At 37.6% G+C, this 17823-nt stretch overlaps 1 protein-coding gene across 1 annotated transcript in view; it reads left to right on the top strand.

The window, feature by feature from the left end:
- The first annotated feature begins 1213 nt into the window (after positions 1 to 1213).
- Positions 1214 to 17823, top strand: part of LOC126252398 (RAB6-interacting golgin) — a 71266-nt gene continuing 54656 nt past the window's right edge. The window contains exons 1-3 of the mRNA XM_049953292.1: positions 1214 to 1475; positions 1643 to 1815; positions 14361 to 14668. Of these exons, the coding sequence (XP_049809249.1) occupies positions 1403 to 1475; positions 1643 to 1815; positions 14361 to 14668 (554 nt within the window). The 5' untranslated portion in view covers positions 1214 to 1402. The remainder of the gene's footprint in view (positions 1476 to 1642; positions 1816 to 14360; positions 14669 to 17823) is intronic.

The following is a 17823-nucleotide window of genomic DNA, read 5'->3' as shown; positions in this document are numbered from 1 at the left end:
ACTTTACATACATGAGAAATCAAGAAATTAAGTAATATATTAGCCAACCTTTTAAATATTTGTAATTCATAAACCCAATTGTTGTAAAAAAAAATATAGGTGCCTCTTGAAAAAAGTTCTGTAAACATTTCCCAGGTTGTATCTAAGCAATGCCTCTGCACTATCCTCCCTTTCGGGAGTGCTAGTCTTGCAGATTTCGCTGGAGAGCTTCTGTGAAGTTTGGAAGATAGGAGATCAGGTACTGATCTAAGTAAAGCTGTGAAGAGGGGTCATTATTCATGCCGGGGTAGTTCAGTCGGTAGAGCACTTTCCCGTGAGAAGGTGAAATCCTGAGTTCGAGTCTCGGTCCGACATCCAGTTTTAATCTGCCAGTAGTTTCAAAGTTCACACCTTTTTCTCATGTACGGCACTGGTAATAAAACTGAAAACAATCGTCAGTACATACACTTTCGCAGATTCTGGAATTACAAGAACAGCAACCCATTTTTTGATTTTATGCAGCAGTGTGTGTGTGTGTGTGTGTGTGTGTGTGTGTGTGTGTGTGCGTGCGTGTATGTGTGTGTATGTGTGCAAACCAATGACGTATCTCGCAATCTTGAAAGATTTTTGGGTAAAGAAACAAACAGACTTAATATATGTAAACAAAAAAGCGAGTCGTATAAACTTCGTGATTTCTGGGGCCAAGCATTGAATAAATTGTGAATTATATGCAAGAAATAACTCTCGAGTACGATATGACAGCTGTTAAAGTGAAAATTAGTTATTCGAAATACCTGTGTTAACGTATGCAATAAGATTCTACAATCTTGGAAGGGTAGCATGACTGTAGATGGTATTTAGGTGCCAGCTGTTGGTTGATTTGCCATTGGAGAAAACATATTCGTCTCCAAATGTCACTTCTTTTATAAATGTATTAGTGGCCCTTGATTTGTCTGTGTGCGAAATCTATTTTCAGAGCCAACATTTGTTTTTCCCCTTCCTTGTATTTAAATCGTGTCACAGTCATGATCCGCACTATGACATTCATACCCATATGATTTCAATTGACGCAACATTGAAGGCTGTGCAACTGTGTAGAATTTGTGGTGTCCTGTCTGAACTTTTCTGATGTCATCCATCAGTCCCACCTGATGCATATCCTACACTGCACAGCAATACTCCAGAATATGGTGGACAAGGTTGGTGTAAGTAATCTCTCAAGCCTGTTCGTTAACAGAAAGGCGAAGACCACTTTCTTGAAACAGAAGATATACAATCAAAACAAGCCATATGTAGGGGCAAGAAAGTATGAATTATTTGTCTGTGGGTACTGGTTTCTGAAAAATGATAGAAAAAATACTTACCAGAGATAGAAGGTGACGTATCTTTGTTGATGTTATAACATCAATGATGTTAAACTGACATGGCTGAAAGATGGGCAGGGTTTAGTGAAGAAGATCTTCGGAAATTTGCACAGACAGAAGAAACTGTGGAAGGTACAGGAAAAAAAAACCCAGTTAAAGGGACAATGATAGAATACAATAGAAAATGCTAATAGCGTTACGCTGTTTTGTGAGAAACTTATTGCCTTGTGCTCCATTTAGGTTATGGAGGGATTTTTAAATCGCCAGCTAACATTTTCATTGTAATTCCATTTTTGCAGCTCGGAAAGCAGCCCATCCAAGTAGTAGCCATGTATTGAAACAGCAAGATAAAATTAATGGCACAGGAAGGAAAAATGTTACGCGACTAAGAATGTTGCAGAAGCCGCGAAGCACTTCTAATTTACCTAGATCTGGCGATATTCCAGATAAGGCCCTGCTGTACAAAACCAAAGTAAGGAATTTGGATAAATAAGCATAACAACCGATTTTTTTTCCTGAAGTGAGAAACGGATCTGTGATTTAGGCATTATCGCAGTTGGTGGCTAGAACAAATGATATACAGTTAACTGTCTTGTAATAGACCGGTGTAAATTTTTGTATTGTCATGGCAGCAAGTTTGCTTTTTCCCCAAATTTTAGGAGGGTTTTCGCAATAGTGGTTTTGTCCTTCTGAATTTGTTTCACATAGTAGTAATGAATTGGGCATTAAGTTGTTCTACCTATCATCTCACAGTCAGTTTACAAAATTTAGTGCTAACTATAAAGTGACATGCTGCACGTCAACAATTTTTTTGCGACAAATGATGTTTTCAGTATGGTTCTTGAAAAACCACATGACAGTAATTTAGAGTTATTCGAGAAAAACAGTTTCAATCACACGCATAACACGAGAAACAAAGACAGTTTTATGCTTCCCTCTCATCCCTTAAACCTATATGCGCAGTCTTCTCAGTATATGGCAATAAAAATTCATTACAAGCTAAAAGGAAAGAATGTTCTGAGTATGAACCTAGAGACACTGAAAACAAAACCTTATGATATAGTTGTCAAACGCTGCTACTACACTGTTGAGAAGTTCATGAAAGATGAACTGAACATTTGAGCAGAATAAATTTACATATAGTCTTGTGTGTAAATGTAGCTGTCCTTCACAAAAGGGAGGAAAGAAAAATAAAAGTTTATATTAATGTTAAAATTCTTTGTACCAAGTAGGCCTAAGTTGTGTTATCCATTTTTTTGACGTGTCTCCTGTACACTAATCATATGATTAGAAATTGTATGTTACAAGAGAAATAAAACACTATTCACTATACACTATTCACAGTATGTGGCACATACACACTCATTTAGGTTTCTGACCTATGTGCAGTGGGAAAATAACCAGACATATTGTGTGTCATTAAACAACAAATCTTCAAGATGATATTGATTGGTGGCAAACTTTCTTGGGTCGACCGAAGCGTCCGATCCCACCCGTTGGCTTTGACCCGTGACGTAAGGCTGTTGTGGTGTTTGACGTCACGACGGCGCAGAATTTAGTTTGTAAGAGTGGCGTGTTTGTAGGTGTCGTTTTGATGCGATCGGTGGTGCTCTCTGGTGGTGTGTTAGGTGATGTTTTTAGTTTAGTTTGCAAGTGTGGCGTAGTGTGTGAATTTTGGTAAATTGCCTTTTTTATGCTTTTGGTAGGTATGAATATGATTGACAGGGTCAACAGTTTTCGGTTTCGGCTATGACGGGAGACAGTGCGTTGTCTCTAATAAAATTTCTTACACTATTCGGATTTTTGGATGAAGTCGTGAAGTGTTCAGTATGTCGTGAAGAAATAAGGCTTACTTAAAGTTCCGGTGTCTCGGACCATGGACGGCTGTATGTGGAGATGTAAGGGTAACAGGTCTAGGGAAATGTTCGATCCCAATGTGTGGCTGTGAATGTTGGTATTGGTATTGGGAGATGTTTTTGAGCTATATAGGTCAAGGGAAGTGTCCGATTCCAGATGATACTGTGTTTAGTGGTATTTGGGGAGTTTTGTGATGTCGGTTTTTTTCGTCGTTTTGTATGGGGGTGGGTGTCTAAATTTGTTTATATTTAGTTTGTCTCCACCCAAAAACCCCCTATTTCCCGCACTTTAGTGTCATTAGGCTTTTTGTGGAACGTGTGTGTGTGTGTGTGTGTGTTTGATTTTCAATGTATTTTCGTCTTCATAATGTGTATGTAACGACTTTATATGCGCCATATTGGAATCGTCGTTTATGGTCGTTTCCGCCATACTTGTGACGTTATGGGTCAAAGCAGACGGACGGGATCGGACGCTTCCGTATTTCCACTTTCTTTAAACACTGCATACAGCTACGTGACCTAAATGAAGCTAATATTTAGCTATGTGGTAAATAGAATTTTTGTGAGCTGTGAGTGTGTATACATTACTGCAGTCACGAGTAACATCAAACAGATGTTTTTTAAACATATCATTATCATCAGACCTGCTCCTAAGAAATCAGCTGTACAAGCTAGACTGGCCATGACAATATGATTATACCATTGCATGCTTGATTGGGTACTTTATTGACCATTTTTGGAATAGCTTACCCTCATGTAAACTTTGCTCAACATCTTGTACTCCTGGCCAAAGTGGCATTGAGCACATATGAAGTAACTGATAGTGAAAATCTGTTTTGTGGATATCAATAAATCTTTAACTTAATGAGTAGTTGACTGTTACCCCACTTTTGTGATTTCTGTCTAACATTGTGCAAGTGTTAGAAGTATTTCTTCTCTAAGTTATCCTCTGTTTGTTGAGTTATTCATCCTTTCACAGTGGACACTAAATGTTAATTTCGGATAGAATTTTTGGTACTCAAGGGCCCAATGGTCCCTTCATCAATCATTTAATACAAAGTCACAGATAGGCACAACAAAAAGAGTGTCATAAATAAACTTTCAGCCAATAAGGCCTTTATCGAAAAACAGATGAGACACACACACACACACACACACACACACACACACACACACACATCCAACTAACGGACATGACTACAGTCTCCGGCAGCTCAAGTGTCTCGTTTCCTAATATGTTATATTAGGGAAGTCTGTTATATGTGTAGTCACAAATTTGTTTTGTAGCTTTCTTAGAATAGCCTAGTTGATAGTACTTGGAGATTGCATTGAGAACTGTGTGCATGTGTAGTCTTTTTCTTCCCATACCATCCGTAAGATATCACAGACTTAACAGTTTCAGCTATCCCTTTAAATTAACCTGTCACTTTTCTTCTTTGTTTTAAGCTTGCTATCACTGCTATCATTATCATTTCTGTTATTGTTGTGTTTCTTATCATCATAGCAGCTATGATAAATATTCATGTACTGGTAATTACATCGTTGTGACACAGAAAATGATAGCTTAAGAATAAAGTTTTGTGCATCTTACATATGCAGCTGCTGGGCAAATGTGCAAGCAGGCGTGGAGCCTTGATTTGTTCAAGTAAAAGAGACAGATACATACATAAGATAACACGTGTCACGGTAAGAGGGGATCGTGGATCAACTGGTTGCGTTGCGAGAATGTCTGTAACAAAAAATCCTCATGCTGGCAGGGTGTATTGCTGTTGATATGAAACAGTAATTATTATGACATGTGGGATGCCAGCTGTAAGTCAGTTTTGTACAGATGAAGCAGAGCTGTTTGTTGACCAACATTAACTTTCATAGATACTTAGGCGAGCTGTATGGGATCTACCAATCCCATCAGTTTATGGTCGGCTGCTGGGTAGTAATATCATCCATTTTGCCAAGAGAGCAAAGCAGGGTAGTCCTCCTTATAGTCTTCTTCTTCTTCTTCTGCTTTTACGGCCTCATTGGACCACTTCAGTCAATCATTTCTGGTCCTCTTCTTTGGTATTTTCCCCTTCCGAGTGGCCCAGTATCTCTTCATTCGTTCCGATGCTTTTCGTCGTTCCTCATCTGTAAATACCCTTTTCATTGTATGTCGTTTGTCAATTTTTGGTTTAAATCTTATTTCTGTGTCCCTCAACTTCTTTAAATTTGGCGTTTTGTTCTGCAAATCATCCAGGGTTATTTCCAGTTCTTCCATATCCTCTCTTATTTCCTTAAGCCATCCTCCTTGTTGTTTCAACTTCCAGAGTTTCTCAATAATTTTCCTTGATAATCTGGTTTCTGGTGTCCTCAGAATGTGACCACAAAAAGAGATCCTTTTCTTTCGTATAGTATCAGTGATGGGCTCCAGTTCTCTGTATACCACTTCATTTGGAACTATCCGCCATTGCCCAGCTTTTTGATATTTCTTATTTATGCATGTTCTAGCAATTCTTCTCTCTACTTTTAAAATTTTGTCAATTCTGTTTTTCTGGGTGACTTTAAAAAGAGTTTCACTTCCGTATGTAACCTCTGGTTGAACCACAGTCTTGTAATGTTTTAATTTTGTTTTAATTGAGAGACATTTTTTATTGTACGTAGACCACGTTAGTTTTTGAGCTTTTATCATTTTATTAGTTCTTGCTCGCCATGCAGGTTTCTCGTCCAATTTATGTGTTATAATTTCACCCAGGTATTTAAATTGTTTCACTATTTTAATTTCCCTATTATTCACTGTGATGTGATCTATTACAAGTGGATCCGTTACCATTATTTCAGTCTTTTCAAATGATATTTGGAGTCCTAATTTTTGTGCTATATTTTGTAAGCTTGTTATTTGTTTCGTGGCTTCCTGAATATTATTAGCTAGTAATGCTAGGTCATCAGCAAATCCCAAGCAATTTAGGTTTATTTTATCTTTCTTAGTTCCAATTTTAATATTCATAGGATTTTCCTTGTACCATTCTCTCATTACATATTCAAGAGCACAATTGAATAGCAATGGTGATAAACAATCTCCCTGTCTCAACCCTGTTTTAATCGTAAATGGTTCAGATATTTCTCCTCTAAATTTTACTTTGGATTTGGTGTTTGTTAAGGTTAACTGTATCATTTTTATTAATTTAGGATGAAGTCCAAAATTCCTTAATATTTTCATCATTGAAGATCTATGGATGCAATCATACGCCTTTTTGAAATCTACAAAGGTTATGACTAGTTGTTTTTGCCTTCTTTTGTAGACATCCATAACTAACTTCAGGGTGATTATCTGTTCTGGGCAGCTTCTCCAGGATCTAAATCCTCCTTGATATTCTCCCAGTTCCAGTTCTAGTTGATCTTTACAGCGGTTGTATAGTATTCTTGACATGATCTTATACGTGCAGTCCAAAAGGGAAATTCCTCTATAGTTGTCTGGATTTGATTTTTCTCCTTTCTTATGTAATGGATGTATTATAGCAGTAGTCCAATTTTCTGGTAATTTCTCTTCATTCCAGATTTTTACTATGCATTTGTGTAATGCTGTCTTTACTGGTTCTGCTGCATATTTCCAAAGTTCAGCAAACGTTTGAACTTCTCCACTTGCTTTGTAGTTTTTGAGTTCTTTCAAAGCTCTGTAGACCTCATTAATTGTAGGTGGATTTATATTTTCTGCTGGTGTTTTAATTGGGGTTTCTGTGTTTATCTGAAGAAGTTCTGGGGGATCTTCACAATTTAGTAACTTGTTAAATGTTTCTGCTAGAATTTCTGTATTTTTACTATTGCTATGGGCTAGGCTATTACCTTTATCTTTTAACATTAATGTTGGAGGATCATATCTTTGTAATTGTCTGCCAAATATTTTGTAATAGTCTCTTGAGTTTGTTTTTTCACTATTTGTTTCTATCATTAGAAGTATATCTTTTTGGTACTGACGTTTAACTCTCCTTATTATTTTTTGTGTTGTCTTCCTTTGTTTTGTGAGTTCCAAAGATGATTTTTCTGTTTTTTCATTTTGATGCCTTAACCAGGCTTGGTGTCGATCCAACACTGCTTCATCACATTCATCGTTCCACCACTGGTGTTTTTTCCTTGGATTTATAGGGGCAACTTGTTCAGCTATTTGTTTCAATTTGGGAATTATTTCTTCCAGATCATCTGTTATTTTTATATCCCTGGTTTGTGCTTCATAATCCTCATTTTGTATCAGTTTATGAGGGTCATAGGTTCTCTTCTTCTTCTGGTGGGATTTTTTCTTTGCTAATGGGGTTAATTAAATTTTAATTTTTATCATGTAATGATCTGATCCGGTATCTGTCCCTCTCAGTACTTTCACATTGTAAATTTCCTTGTGGTAATTCTTATCCATGCAGACATGGTCCAGTTGCCATTCTCCTTTTTTCCAGTCTGGATGTTTCCAAGTTTTAAGTTTACTTGGTCTTCTCTTAAAATACGTCGACTTTGAGATCATGTCATGGTTTCTGCAAAATTCCACTAGTCTTATGCCATTTTTGTTTGTTCTTCTTTGTGCTGTCCATTTCCCTATTATGTCTCTATATCTCTTTTCCCTTCCTAACTGGGCATTGAAGTCTCCAATTAAAATTTTGATGTGATTTTTATTAATGTTATTCGTCGTTTGATCTAAGAGCTCCCAAAATTTTTCTACCTCTTCTCTGTGTTCTTTTTTATTATTTTTATCATTTGTCGGGGCATGGGCATTTATTATTGTGTACATTTTATTTGCAGCTTTTAGAGTTAATGTTGAGAGCCTGGGAGATTGTGCTTTAAATTCTATTATGGACTCTATTATTTTCAGACTCACCACGAATCCTGTTCCAAATTGTGGACACTGTTTCATGACTCTTTTTCCTGGTATTCCCTTATAAATCCTATATCCTTGTGATTCTATCGGCTCCTGATCAGTATTTCTCATTTCTTGAAGTCCGGTTATGAGAATCCCCTTGCGATCCATTTCATCCGTCAGAATTTTGAGTTTGCCTGGTTGTATGAGGGAATTTATATTGTGTGTCGCAATGTAGTTTATTTGTCTTGTCTTGAGTTTTGGTCGTCTGTCCGTTTTGGGTATTTTCAGATGCTCCGACTCATCCAAGTTATCTTTCAGGTGACTGCCCACCGTATCCGAGTGCAGTCTTCCTTGGTTATTGCCAAGCGGTGGATTCTTCCTTGAAAGATTTCCTTCCATGTTTGACTTTCAAAGGTAGTCAACCTTGTATGGAGCAAGCTCCGAGTTACAACTGCGGTTGTTAGCCGTAGAGGTTGTTTAGTGTTTGGTCCGCGAGAGCTATTTTATTTCGCTCAAGTCCGCCGGTAAACCGGTGAGGACCCCCCTATCCGCCACCTGGGACGCGCCACGTCGGAGTATCACCTCTCCGCCTGCTACGACACCGTAGTAGGTTCGTGGTCCTTATAGTCTATTAATAAGAAAGATATGATAATTTGTAAAATTTACGAATATATTTTTAGTTATAAAGAGGAAACTGGGGACATTTAAGAAAATGTCCATACTCGGAATGGCATGGAAATGATTGCTGGGATACTTGAATCTCTGAAACATCTTTGCCTGGGGAAGGCGTCAGAGAATGTCAAGCATCCTCCTGTGGCGATAATGCAGTGTTAATTATATGGTGCACAGCAGTATAAATTTCAGTTAGGTCATGATGTTGTGTGAGAAATTATGCATATTTGTAATGGAGAACTCCAGAGACTGTGAGATGGATGAGCAGTCGAGGTCAGAAGAATGTGTTGTTACCGGGAAATAATACCCATCATAATTCTGATATTTGATGCACCAGTAATACTTAACTATATCAAGATAAGATCCACATATTTTTATTATTATCTCTTCAGCTTGTTTACCTACGTTTCATACACTGTGCATTGGGGGGAGAGGGGGGGGGGGTTGTGGAAGAAGTGATGGAGCAACAGGGTGACGATTCTTCTGGAAAACCTGGAATTCTCAGGGAATTTCATTTTACCTGGAAAAATCAGGTAATTCCAGGAATTTCATAAAATCTCAGGGAATTCTGTTTTTGAACCATCTCTGAAATTGAATTTTATTGAATTCTGTAAATCGCAAATTTTGACATTCTAAATATTTTAAGAGTGTTACTTATATGAATATTATTCCGTATAAATTATTGGTTTTTAAAAACTGTGGTTAAACTGTTGCCTATGGCTGGTATATAGCTCAGCTGAGAGGAAAGAAAAGTCATTATCATGGTTTGCTGCTCCCACCTCCCTTTCCCACTAACCAGTAATTTATTAGGAACTTCATGACACCATCTTCCTCCTCACACTTGAAATTCTCAGGCAACTTTTTTTCCAAGTTTGAGTAACCACCCAGAGCAAGTACTAAAAGGTGAAACAAAAAGCCCCTCACATTCAGGACTAATCACCATATATTAAAAATATGAAGATAGCTTAAGATTAATAAACGCCACTCACAGATTTGGCCTTAGGACTGTTTTGACTGACCAGCTGCTTGCCTACATGGCAGTACGAAGAGCAATCTATGACCATGAGACATGTGATCAGTATGTTGCCAATTCTTCCAGCTGTTATTACATTGTGTCCAGCTGGTATCCAGCAATTCTTGCCAATAACCTGATCCATAACCATAGGATGACAGTCTAAGGTCAAAAAGAAGCAGCATACACAAAAACATCACATCTCAAATTTCTCCTGGAACAAACAAAACTGATTGTTTTTCAGTACATCTCACCAAGTCTGCCTTGTTTGTTAAACACCTCCAGCTAGCTAATGACTCCACCCTCTGCTATGTAGCCTCTTCCTACAGAGGTCTTGTATGCCCACTAAACTGCAGCATCCACTGTGAAAAGTGCCAGTGGTTAAGCCGGTTCCCATGCCCTTGCATGGGGATGCACTTCTGAACTCTTATGTAACTGCATAAGAAGAATAGCTTTATTGACCGCTAGGGGCCACTGACTGTCGACTTCCAAAATACACTCTGCAATACCGCCTCTAACCCAGAGTGCTCAAAACTTGCCTCCTGCAGCCCCAAAAGAGCTGCCAACTGGTTCCTTGAGTTTATGGGTTCAAGAAGCTCCATGATCTCATTTAACATTTAGTCCTTTCACCCACTCAGCAACAGAATTTGGGCATTTCCATTGGCTGTTTCCTGCTAACGCTAACTGCACTTGCTGAAAGGTTTGGTTTGGTCTCTCCGAAATTAATTGTATAGCAAGTGCTGGGAAATACCATCTTCCTAAGAATATTATTTGCCACTAAGCCAGCCCCCTTAGGCATCCACTACAACCCATTTATATTTAGAGAAAGATCACCCATTATCTTCACTGGAAACAAGCAGTGGTATCCACAGTAGCCACGAGATGAATAAACATACATGATCAGGAAACACTATGTTACAACATGAATGGTGTCTCGGGATATGAGTCCAAAGTATCTTGGGCTAAGCCACTAGAAGTTGCTGTAGACATTCTTGATTTTGGCCAGCAGGAAGAAAATCTTGTCCCTCCTCTTGATATCTTCCTGTTCCATTATTCAGTCCATTGTCTTTCTGTACCATTGACATAGCTCACACAGTGTACTTGAGGAAATGACTTGCTCCTATGCCAGAGGTAATGATCATACAAAGACTGTGTGTGTCAACCAACTCGAGGAAGCAAATCTATCTATCGTTGCAATTCCAGCCAATTATTGCAGGAGGAGTATAACTGTACTAGCACATGTAAATTTAGAAATGTACCATTAAAAAACTCTCGTCACCTTGCGTAAAACTGAAAGGAATTCTCAATGGGTCAGTGGGGGTAGGGCCTAAGGTGGAGTGTACATATATGAGTGACATTTACCTCTCTCATCCCCCCCTCCCCCCTTCCCCCCTCCCCCCCACCCTTGTAACAAATATCCAAGCAGCTACTGGAAAACACAAAACACACATTCCATCTTGGATAACGATCTGCATCGTAAACTTACAACCATAAAAGTGCTCAACGATGAGGTTTTCACCAATCTCATTACATAACCTTTCTAACAAATTCTTTGAAGAAGATTGAAATGCACTCATTGTGCTTAGAGGGTCTGCATCCACCTGCATAAGGGATTGAGTTGTTCGAGTGTTTCATAATGCCGAGGAATTAAGAATATTTTATAAGTTTAGGTTTCATTCAGAGAAATGTGTGGTTTCAGCTTGCATAAAAATAGTAGGCCTTGTGAATATTTTAAATTATTTTTTCCCCCAGAGTTGTGGTAAATGATGTTTTGCCTGGAATTTGCCCGGAAATTAATGCATGGAATGATAAATCTTGGATTAAAATATAAGGATTTACTTAGTTACCCTAGTTTTAAGGTTCTGTAACTGTTAATAACTGTTGAAACATTCAAAATCTAAAAATTTTCATAAATTCCCAATTTCTGGGAATCTTCCTGGCCCAAAGAAATATTCCCGGCAAAGTTCCCACCCACTGGAAATATACCCAGCCCACATCACTATATAGAGTCCTCAAATATCGAATCAGATCACTACATTTCTGTTGTTAAAATTAAGATTAAGCCTGAAGTATGTTCAAAACTTAAGAGACAAACGAAGCTTCTGAAATATGATACTTATAAGCTGGAGTTCAGAAAATTAAAAGCAGGTCTTCAGAGCGGGGTCTTTCAGATGTAGGACAGATATAAAAATGGCATCATCAAAGCAGTTATCAAAACAATACCATCCACTAAATAAAAAAAAAAAAAATAGATATGGTGGAATGATTAATGCGACAAGGTTTTGCAAGAAAGACAGAAGGCATGGGAAAATTGGAATTCAAATAAAAATCAGAAAAACAGAAACAACCTCCTACAAAGAAATGAGCTACTAGAACTTGTAAAAGTGGGAGAATGTTATTCATCATGAATGAGCTACACTCATTCAGTGAAGATGGGAAGCTATTAACAAACATTATTGTCATGAACCTGAATAAAAATTTATTGTTACTAAAAACTGTACTCGAATGATGATTTGACAGCTCTGGATTTAGAAGAAAGTAAAGAAATTATATACTCATTGAAAATCGATAAGGCAGCCAGTGAGGATGAAAGAAAGGCAGATTTAGGAAAGCCCTCAAAGAAGAATTCATTCTTGAACTGAAAAATAGAATACTGTAGATAAAATCTGCAGGATTGCATAAGAAAGGACATAAAAATGGCCCAAAATAATTATAGAGGCATATCACTTTTGCAAGTGACTCAAAATTTTATTTAAAGCACTACTCAGTCATACAGAACCGTGACTAAACCCACAACTAGGAGAATCTCAAGATGGATTTCAGAAAAGTAAATTGTGCAGTGAACTGATCCAGAATTAAAAAAAAAACAAAAACTATTCTGCAAATTGAGAAACAAAGATACAAGAGTTATATTTGTAGATTACAAGAAAATGTATGATTCCATTGACAGAAAATCATACATCAGTATTAAGAAATAATCGATCTAGATCCAAAAACTACAAACATTAACAAGATATATTAAAAAGTATGTCATCCAAAGTCAGGTTCTGTGGAGAATTCTACAAAAACTTCAAGATAAATTATAGGAGGCTGGTAAGGGGATGGACTTTCACCTATGCTTTGCAACTGCATCCTAGAAAAGGTGAATAGAGTGTGACTGAATTGCCTCACATTTGCAGAGGCCATTGTCTTGTTATCAGACACATCAGAAAATGTCAAAATCCAGATAGAAAACCTGATTGTACAAGCAGGAAAAATTGGTTCACAAGTTTCTTTCACAGAAACAGAATTTATAATGAGTGTTAAAAATTGCCCACAAAATTTACTCATAAATCCAAACAAAATCGTGAGAGTCAGCACGAGTGGTGTAGCATGAACAACAATGATGTAGTCAGTCTGGAGATGGAACAAATAAGATGAACATCATATTCCAGAACACCAGAAACATCTGCAGTAAAAAGGCTTTATTTAGGATATCAGGATTAAACATTATAATACAGTAGTGAGACGTGAAGCTATTTATGGCACCGAAACACTAAAACTAGTGCAGAAAGGTGGCATAAACAAAATTATGAAAATAGGAAGATGGCTGGTTAGAAGCATACTTGGCCCAAGGGCAATTGTAACAGAATACAGCAGTCCATGACATAACAAAGAAATCTGTGAAACTGTAGAGAACATAATACAGGCAATCCACAAAAGAAGAATGTCATTCTTTGAACATTTGGTTAGAATGCATGATGACAAGACTGATGAAGCAAATTTTTCATGAACTTATGAAGCTGGAAAAACACCCAGCAGGATTTATACAGATACTAAATGGTCTCAAAGAAGCAAACATCAACATAATGGGCACACATAACAGGAATTTATTCGGGAACAGAATTCAGAAAGTGGCTGTAAGGGACAAAGAAGGAAGGAAAAGAAAACAGCCTCATAACATCAAACAACTCTGGAAGCAGAAATCTGAACATATGAAATGAATGTGGACAAAGAGGAAGAAGAAGGCATGCTGCAAGAATTGAAGTATTGATTTAATGTGCACTGCAAAAGAGCTATTTGAAAAAAAGAAAAAGATAATGTAGTGGCCACTTGCCCATTTTATTCAACCAACAGGTAGAGGTGGCTGGAAAAAGGGTCCACTGAGATGACAGGAAAACAAAACAAAATGGTTTATGTACTGCCTGCTGACCAATTTTGAACTCTGAGAAATCAATGGATCATACAGTAAGTGTGATCCACCATGTGTTTGAAGCATCTCTCCCAACATCCTGAAACCAGCTTAAGCGGCATTCTGCCCCTTAGTGGAACAAGTGTTGGTCTGCAGGTAGGAAGTGCCAAATGGCTGTGTGGCTATTCATCTTTTGAGAACCTTTTGTTCATAAAGGCAAAAGCATGAAGAACAATTTTAGAGTATATGCAGATTATTTTTCCACTGGCTCAAGGAAAGTATGGCACGCCACGATGATGCTTTATGGTTGAGATTGCAGATCATCAGCAATGACCGCACTGTGACAGATGTCTTCAAACAACTCCAAAGAGACACTGTCGAGATAGTGACATTTTTTTAGCTAGCATATTCAAATGTGATCATTTAGTTTTAACAGTAAACATTAAATGTAAATTATTTTAATGTGTATTAATCATTTTTTTTGTTGCAGGATGTTGATGTGAAAAGCACATCAGAGAACTTGCCATTACTTTCTGAAGTAAGTTCAGCTGATTCAGGATGTGGAGTTTCAAATGGGACAGAATCTTCATCAGATACTAGTAGTGTTTCAAGCGCACAAGCTAGCCCGAGCCATGGACCAGTTTATTTGAAGATTAAGGAAGATAAAAGCTATGAAGTTATTTCCCCAGAGCAGGCCAGTAAATCTTCTATATTGGATGAATTTGAAATGCGTCATAAGATGATGGAGGAACAGAACCGACGGCGTAAAGAATTACTGGCCAAAGCATTAGCTGACAGGTTTGTATATCTATGTTACACATTGAGTAAAATCACCAAGATTGAATAACAATATGAAAAGAAAAGATTGCTGTTGATCATGTAAAGGAAGTGTGAAATGGCAGAAAATAGTCAGTTTGTGAAAATTTCAATGATTCATGTTTTAACAAAATAACATTTAATCATTTTATTTGGATATGGACTCTAGTTTTCAAATGCATAATGAAAGAAATTAGATTAGATTTGAAAAGATAAGAAGTAATTATCCATTGGCGGGTCTTTTATGAGCAGATGTTTAAAAATCGTGAAATTGTTTGTTATGTTAGGCGGAAAATGTGGACAAAATTTTTTGAAAGTTTTCATGATCTAATAATAAAATTTGGTGTGTCCAATCTATAGTGCATCGTACAGTAAAAATACACTGAAGAACCAAAGAACCTAGTGTAGACATGCATATTCAAATAAAAAAGATATGTAAAGAGGCAGGATACGGCACTGCGATCGGCAAAGCCTATATAAGACAAGTCTCTGGTGCAGGTGTTAGATAAGTTACACTGCTGCTGTAATGCAGGTTATCAATATTTAAGTGAGTTTGAACATGGCGTTATAGTCTGCGCATGAGCAACGGGACACAGTATCTCCGAGGTAGCGATGTAGTGAGGATTTTCCTGTACAACCATTTCATGAGTGTACCTTGATTATCAGGAATCCAGTAAAACATCAAATCTTCAACATTGCCAGAAAAGATCCCACAAGAACGGGACCTACAACAACTGAAGAGATTCATTCAGCATGACAGAAGTGCAACCCTTCCGCAGATTTCACTGCTGGGCCATCAACAAGTGTCAGCGTGTGAACCATTCAATGAAACATCATCGAGATGTGGTTCGGTACTGGATGCCCACTCATGTACCCTTGATGGTTTGCATGATGCAAAACTTTACGCCTTGCCTGGGTCCATCAACATTGACATAGGACTGTTGATGACTGGAAACATGTTGTCTGGTTGGACGAGTCTTGATTCAAATTGTATCGAGCGGGTGGAAGTCTACAGGTATGGAGACAACTTCATGAATTCATGGACACTGCATTTCAGCTGGGGACTGTTGAAGCTGTTGGAGGCTCTGTAATGGTGTGGGGTGTGTGCAGTTGAAGTGATATGGGACCCCTGATACATCTAGATACGCCTCTGAACAGGTGACACGTATGTAAGCATCCTGTCTGATCACCTGCATCCATTTGTGTTGGTTGTGCATTCAGACAGATTTGGGCAATTCCAGCAGGACAATGCAACACCCACATGTCCAGAATTGCTACAGAGTGACTCCAGGAACACACTTCTGAATTTAAACATTTCCGCTGGCCAGCAAACTCCCCAGACATGAAAATTATTGAGCATATTTGGGATACCTTGCAATGTGCTGTTCAGAAGAGACCTCCACCCCCTCATACTGTTACAGATTTATGGACAGCCCTGCAGGATTCATGGTGTCAGTTCCCTCCAGCACTACTTCAGACATTAGTTGAGTCCATGCCAGTTCGTGTTGCGACACTTTTGCATGCTTGTGGGGGCCCTATACAATATTAGGCAGTTTCTTTGGTTCTTCAGTGTATAAATGATGCTTAGAAATATAGGACTTTAAGTTATGTCATCAATCCTTTTTGTTCTGCAGTTAGCTAAAATTTCAGTAGTTTTCTAACTGAAACAACATACTCAATTTTGCAGCTAGAGTACTCATAGTATCAAGGGTTTGTACACTACTGGCCTATGAGTTAGGAAAATTTCTAATGTTTATGCACTGTGATGTAATGGTATCTGTTAGAGGAGAGGTTTCTCAAGTGTCCTTCACAAGAAATTGTTGGAACAGTTGTCAAATCAACGTGTTTTTTTCCCAAAAATAACAACATAATATATCCTGACATCTTGAGAAGAAGCATCAGAGCTGTTTATCATTTCGTTTTTTGATTGAAAGTGTTTTTGAAGCTCAGACTGGGAGGGCACAGTTTTATTTTTTGTACACTGTGCACTTTTGCAGATATTTGAAGCCTTCCTAGAACAGCAATAATAATAAAGTATAATATTCCTTGCCAGATCCTGTGCAATAAAGAATTCATTCACAAGTAACAATGGTAGAGCGGTTCCTCACCCTACTTTTGATATATTTGTTAATTGTTTTATCATTTGAAAAGTCGGAACCCCTCTTTTCGTTGTTGTTTAGCAGACATTCTTGGAGCTGACAGTATTAAATTCGTGTTTGTGTAAATATCAGTAATAAGTATTAAATTAATCTAAAATACTGCACTATAGTGTAAAAAACTGTAATATAGCTATGTACATTTATGTGGACAATGATGGACAATTGGTGTTCTTCATTTCTGCATTTTGTGTCATATAATGCACAGACAGATTTTTATTTTTTTTCTCAGAATATTAGCTAAAGATGCTAATACCTATTAATGTCATTATGCTCCCTAGTTCTGTGGATACAAGAAAATATTTTTTTATAACATAATGCTACTGACATATACATACATGAATTTAATGCTGTTATCACCAAGAACATGCTGCTACCGACAACTATGAATACAGATAATCAAGATATGCATATGAAACACTTGTGACATTTAACTTAACTGTGTATAACAGTGTATTTAGTATGTCTTACCAATCACACTTGACAGCTTGTTGACTGCAAATAGTTTAATACCATGTGATTCTTGAAATTTTCCCGGCATAAAGAATATTCCATGAAGTTTTGGGATTGCAGCCTGATGATGTTGATAAAATTAACTGTCGCTAGACTCATCATTAGTCATAAAATGTTTTCTTTCTAAAGAAGTGAAGGAAATCGCTGGTTTCTGCGTCTTATCCAGTTGCAAGCTGCTGTCTTGATTAATAAGATCTTCCACTAAATGTATTTCCACCAATTCTTTAATAACTGAATCCCAGAAGGATATCGTTGAGCCCAAGATTTCCATGGCAAAATAACCAGTGGAATGTCCTGTAGAGATACAGTGCTCGGCTGTGTCTTATCTACTCGGCTACAAAAGGTGAGTGTGGTGATCATGTTCAGTGCATCTTTCATGCCCTATGATGGAACAGAGCTGTGAGGTCTTAATTTTTTTCTGTTCTACTGTGGATATATGGTCTTCCAAAGATAGACAAAGGAGGTCAG

Source organism: Schistocerca nitens, chromosome 1 (assembly GCF_023898315.1).
Source record: "Schistocerca nitens isolate TAMUIC-IGC-003100 chromosome 1, iqSchNite1.1, whole genome shotgun sequence".
Taxonomy (NCBI): domain Eukaryota; kingdom Metazoa; phylum Arthropoda; class Insecta; order Orthoptera; family Acrididae; genus Schistocerca; species Schistocerca nitens.
Note: the sequence above shows the minus strand (reverse complement) of the source record. Positions and strands in the feature narration are given on the sequence as shown.